We start from the raw sequence: 6,265 nt of genomic DNA on the forward strand, positions 1-6,265 counted from the left end.
AGATCGTAGAATTACCAATTAACCTCAGCATGTTTCTGGACTATGGGAGGAAGCCAGAGAACCTGGAGAGAACCCACGCTGCACAGGGAGAACATGGAGACTCCACGCAGAAAGATCCCGGGTGTCCTCACCGGGACGCCAACCGGCGACCTTCTAGCTGTGAGGCAACGGTGCTAACCACTGATCCACCTGCAGCGATAATTTGTAGTTTTTCTAGCTTATAATTCACATCGTTTTCTTTTCCTCCTCTTTTCCTTCTTTTCTTCCACCTTCCATAGAAATATGAGAAGAAGACTCTGTTTCCTATTTGATCACATATCATTCAGTTTAGAAAGCCTCATTTATTGCTGGAAAAACTGCTTAAAAAATGAAATGTTCTGAATGTGACTGAGGAGTTTCAGTTTATTTAGAACAGCAATGATGACTGATGCTGTCGGAGGTCAGAGGTCGGCTTTGTCCCCGTCTGTCCTGACAGATATACAAACTGACACAAGTTTCAGCAGATTCAAGATTAACCCTTTATTTTTACTTCTCACCAGAGTACAAACATGTAGAAGAAAACTAGTATGAGAGGATCTGCTCTGGATCTACTGCTGATCACAGGCAATTGCGTAACAATAAGTTTCTTATGATATATGTTAAAGTTCCTGTAGACCTCCTGAGAATCTACTGTGGATCCACCAGAACTGTTCTCTGAATCTTTCTGAGACACGATGATGATCCTGCTGGGAGAGAAAATCATGTGGGTCCAGAGAGAATCTACTTCAGATCCACTAATGATGTCTTTTGGATCTTTATCGGATAATAGCAGATCTCCTATTTTGATTCCCAGTAGATCACTCTTGGATCCCCAGTGGAACTCTGGTGGATCCCCAGTAGATCCACGGTGGATCCCCAGTAGATCTCTGGTGGAAACCCAGTGGATCTCTGGTGGATCCCCAGTGGATCTCTGGTGGATCCCCAGTGGATCTTTGGTGGATCTGCAGTAGACCTCTGGTGGATCTACAGTAGGTCTCTGCTGGATTAGGGATCTGTCTCAGGACATGGTCTCCATCAAGACATTGGACAGACTGATGTCGTTGATGATGCAGAATCTTGTGATGCTTCTCAGGTTCGGGATCCGGTGGTTATAGTCCAGCAGGTGAGAGTTGTTGACTGCCACCTTAAACGCTGTGTTGGTGCACATGATCTTTATCTGCAACAGCAAAACTACAAACTGTTACTGACCTGCTCACATATTCACAGACTGGTCCTTCAACTTCACTTCATGACGTATCCAAGGCGTCTCACCTCAAAAGGCTGACCCTTAACAAAGGGAAAGCATCGCAGCTCTCTCTCCTCTTTGCCCCACTTCTTGCCAATGCAGCTATTCCTAACGATCACCTGCTTACCACCCTCGTTGAAGCGTGGGTTGAAGTGGAAGGCCAGGTCTCCGGAGGATGTATACAGGTCCACCATGAACCTGATGGACAACACAGCTTATCAGTCCTGAGTCCAACTCATCTCATGTCACTAACGTCAAAGCCTTTGTACTGACTTGTCAGCGTTGGGTTTGACGGTGCCTTGGATGGTGATGAGCAGTTTGTCATAAACTCCACTGGGCAGATCCTGATTATAGGGAACAACCTGTAAAACAGATAAACAGCTGTTTACCACATCTGGTTCTCAGTCTGTGTCTCTGTGTCTCTCTCTGTTTTCCTCACCATAGCCCTCATGGAAGGTACAGGTACAGGTCCAGGTCCTGGTCCAGGTCCGGGAAACCCTCCAGGTGCACATGGTTGAGGACCGGAGGGAGACCAGGCGGGCTGGGATGGGTTCCCTCCTGGCCAGGCGGGCTGGGGTTGGTTCCCCCCAGACCAGACAGGGTTGGGGTTACCTCCAGCTCCCGACCAGACAGGGTTGAGGTTGTTGGGTTGACCTTCATTGGATTAAAAACTTAATTCATCCTGATCCTGTGACTGAGTTTATTCTAAATCTGACTGTTTAGTTGAAGTTCTTATGTAGGAGAAAGATCTGACTCTGGCGACACCTGGTGGGGTATAACACAGAAGAAGAACGAGACAGTCGTACCTGGCCATGGACCTCCTTGATTTGATTGGTTGTTGCCACCGGCAGGCCAGTCGAGAGCATGGCTGAGCTGCAGAGAGACAGAGTTCATGTAAACACAGTGAAGATGTAAGGATAACCTCATTTCTCTGATTTCAGCCTCCACCGATCATCAGTCCTTCAGCACATGACCCAGAAACTGATCGCGGTGCCCGTTTACGAGTTAAACGCCTATAATGCTTTCCACATGCCAACACAGAAGTAGGCGCCTCTGGTCTCTAGAGTGTTAAACATTAAGAGGCTCAACTTCGTGGAACAAATGGGTACTGGAGCTAATCAACAATATTCTAAGTATGTTTTATCTCAGTTCGTGATATTGAGTATCACCTAAATAGAAATATGACATTGAAGATGGGTGACACACGGCTGGGATATAGAAACCCCGTCGGCAGCAGAACTGACAAACGCGTGATATGAGACATTCATACTCGTCAGGCCTTATTTTATATGTGTATATATTTTATACATGTCATATTTAATTAATGTTGCTTTAAACTGTTTGTTGTTCATTGCCTTGACTCCTCCGCTGGGATCTCTGGTTGAAGGAACTGAGACTAAGATGTGCCACTGGTGAAATAAGGAAAGGGGTCAGTCTTTCAGACGTGTGTTCAGGTGTGTTCAGTTACACAATCTTCAGGAATGTCCTGCGTGAAGGTATTGTTCTCACAAACCAATTAGTCACACCCATAAGCATGTTTAAGTTGGCTTCCTGCCAGCTTGCTGCTAATGTGAGGCTCGAGTCCTTTAAAATATCTGTGAGGTCAGATTGTTTTTTATTGTAAACAGTTAAGCAATCCTCTGGGCGAGTTTCTGCTCTTCAGCTATCATAAAGTCACTGTTTTCCACCTGTAAGATTAGTAAGTTTGTGATAGTTTGAATATATACTTGATGAGAGATGTTTTCTGTTGACAATCCACTAAAGAGTTTCACTAGTTTCCATGAGATGTAATTGGCTATGTGCAGACGGGTTTTGATTTACAGATTTGTCAAGTGTCAAAACCTTTTTGCCACATTTTACAGCTGAGTTTTTTTTATTCATAAAATCAAATTCTGATTTTAAAAAAACTTCTTCACCGTGTCAAAGTGAGTCACTACCAACCAAATTGGTATTCTGGATTTTCTGCTTTCACCATCTGTCACACATGTGTTCCATTCGGTTAAATTAGAAAATGTGGCTTGAAATCAAGCAAGAACACATTCAGAAAACAAACAAACACACAAAGATAAAGCCTGGAAAACGGCATTCAGAGTTTGTGTAAAAGGGAAGAAGACTTACATCCATCCTGCCTCTCTGCAACCTGAAACACAAAGACAGGAATAACCTTATTAAAGCAGCAGAAGAAGAATGTCGTGGGCTGTGGTTAAACAAGTCCTGACACGAAGAGAATAAACAACAGGAAAAAAAATTGAAATGGATCCACAAACTGTAGGAAATGTCTACATTTACATCCTGCTCAAATCAACAAGGTGTTCACGTTTTTCTGTCCAGCCCAGCAGCAGATAATCACAGCCATTTTAAAAGCCTGTCATCCATTTTGGATCAAACAATCATCCTGAAGCTGAGGACTGTTGTGTGACTGTTACTGTAGATGAAAGAATAATTGTGGTGCATTGATTGTTTTTCTGTCAACAATCGATATTTAAGGCCCCATTAAAGGACCAGCAAGTTCCTAGAGTGGAAAAACACGGGATGTTGTCCGGATGTTTCCTGGACGTTTCTTTGAGATTGCCTAAACGTTTCTTGAATGTTGTTTGTGTGTTAGCTGGATGTTGTAAAAATGTTTTTGGTGTGTTTGTTGGATGTTGTCTTAATGTTTCTTTGACGTTGTTCGTATGTTTCCTATGTATTGTTTGTATGTTTCTTGTTTGTTCCCTGGGTGGTTCTTGGATATTGTCCAAATGTTCTTTGGATGTTGTGTGTATGTTTGCTGTATGTTTGGTGGATGTTGTTGTGTGTATGTTTCCAGGGTGTTCTCCATATGTTCTCAGCATGTTTTCCAAGCGTTTTCTATGCACTGGGTGGAGCTAACATTCCCACGCTAACCACAAACAAACACACTCAGCCTGCAGCAGATCAGCACACATCAGACCACACATGAGTCACAGTCAGCAGACTCTCATCACCAACTCCGGCTGTTTGCTCTCGCAGTGTCAATAAAGCTCGAATGGATTCACAGTCAAACCGTCCCGAACAACCGACACAAAACCAAGTTTAGTAACTTTTTCTCAGTTTTCTGAATCAGAGCAGAAAACGGCTTCCTGGTTCCATTCCTGCTCTGCTTCAGTGTCTGACTCAGAGGAAAATAGAGAAACTCTGCCAGTTTTATAATAAACTACAGTCTGAAGACACAGAGACAAATCTTATAAACATGAAGAGGAAGAAGAAGAAGAAGAAGAAAAACACGTACCTGAGGTCACCTGAGAGCTGCAGAGTGAAGACTGTTGGAAACCGGAGAGAATTTAAGTCGAGAGCCTCGCCCTGTTCAGACCACACCCACACACACCCACAGAAACACACACAATAACGCGCACACACACACACACACTCACAAATACACAAAAACACACACATTTACATGGTGGACTTTCATTAACACCTTCATTTCCCAACCCTGGATCCTAAAACGTTGTCTGAACCCCCAAAGTGAGGACCGATCAGCACGTTGTAGATAGCTAAACAGCACACACACACACACACACACACACACACACACACACACAGTCATGCAGTTGTTGGGCGTGTTTCCAGTGTTGCTGTGTAAACTTTATTTTTAACTCCTCTTTTGTTTGGTGAATTCTGCCCATCTCCGCCGTCTGACTTGGATGACTGATGGACTATTACAGGTGTGATCGGGCCGCTGCTATTGTGTGTTGCCATGGTAACTAAAGATCAGAGTTCCAGACCCGCCTTCAGCACTCTCACATCTGTTTCCCAGCAGACACTTAAACAAGTTTCACCTGCTGTCGGCTCACCTGCCAGCAGTCGGTTCTGGGGCTTTGTTCACAGTGGTTTGGTTTCCTGTAGGTCTGGTGTCATCTCGTGTCCTCTCAAGACCTTCTTTTTGTCATTTTGTGTCGCCTCATGACGCTTCGTGTCATTTCACTTCACATTCTCTCCCGTGTCATGTGATGTCGTCTCATGTCATTCTATCACATCTTGTTCCATCTGCTGATCTCTCGTGTCTCCTCATGACACCTTGTGTTGCATTGTCTCATATCCATCGTCGTCCTCTGTTGTTTAGTGTCATATCATCCGGTGGCATTTTGTGTCACTTCATGTCACCTCTTGTTTCATGACATTTTCTGTCGTCCCATCTCATGTCATCTCCTTCTCATGTCGTGTCTTTTCATCTAATGTCATTTTGTTTGATCTAGTGGCGTCGTGTCTCCTCGTGTCATGTCATTATCTCTTTGGCACCTCGTCGTCTTGTATCATCTTGTATTCATTGTCGGCTTGTGTCACATCATGTCATCTGGTGTCTCATTGTGTCGTCTCGTATCACATTATATCTCAAGTTTTCATTTCATGTTGTCTTATGTTGTCACATTTTATCACATGACTATTGTGTTATTTTGTGTCGTCTCATTTGCGTCTTCATCTTATGTCTTGTGCTATCTCATTCTCATGTCGTCTCAGGTCATCTTATCCTGTGTCTTCTGGTAGTGTGTCATACCATCTTGTACCATCTTGTATCATCTCATATTCACTGTCGTCGTCTGCTGTCGTGTCTCCTCGTGCCAAGTCATTGTCTCTTTGGCATCTCATGTCGTCTGGTATTATCTCGTATTCGTTGTTGTCTTGTGTCGTCTTGTGTCACATGTCATCTGGTGTCTCATTGTGTCGTCTCATGTCAACTTATATCTTGAGTTTTCATTTCATGTCGTCATGTCATTTTGTGTCGCTTTCTTGTCGTCTCATTTGTGTTGTCATCTTATGTCATCTCGTGTTATCTCATTCTCATGTCGTCTCAGGTCATTTTATGTTATCTTGTTTCTTCTGGTAGTGTCTCATACCATCTCATGTCATCTTGTATCATCTCATATTCACTATCGTCGTCTGTTGTCCTGTGTCACATCATGTCACCTGTTTTGTGTCATCTCATGTCAGATATTCTCATTTCATGCAATCTTATGATGGCAGATATAATCTCGTGACTTT

General features: G+C 43.6%; 1 protein-coding gene across 1 annotated transcript; it reads right to left on the reverse strand.

The window, feature by feature from the left end:
* Positions 1-494: 494 nt before the first annotated feature.
* Positions 495-4,678, reverse strand: lgals3b (lectin, galactoside binding soluble 3b). Its single transcript, XM_008277098.1, has 7 exons — positions 4,515-4,678; positions 3,383-3,404; positions 2,071-2,137; positions 1,704-1,918; positions 1,538-1,626; positions 1,291-1,462; positions 495-1,195 (listed from the first exon to the last, which is right to left on the reverse strand). The coding sequence occupies exons 1-7, from the start codon at positions 4,676-4,678 to the stop codon at positions 1,037-1,039; spliced, it is 888 nt and encodes a 295-aa protein (XP_008275320.1). The 3' UTR covers positions 495-1,036.
* Between the last annotated feature and the right edge of the window lie 1,587 nt (positions 4,679-6,265).

Source organism: Stegastes partitus, unplaced genomic scaffold (assembly GCF_000690725.1).
Source record: "Stegastes partitus isolate 25-593 unplaced genomic scaffold, Stegastes_partitus-1.0.2 Scaffold89, whole genome shotgun sequence".
NCBI lineage: Eukaryota > Metazoa > Chordata > Actinopteri > Pomacentridae > Stegastes > Stegastes partitus.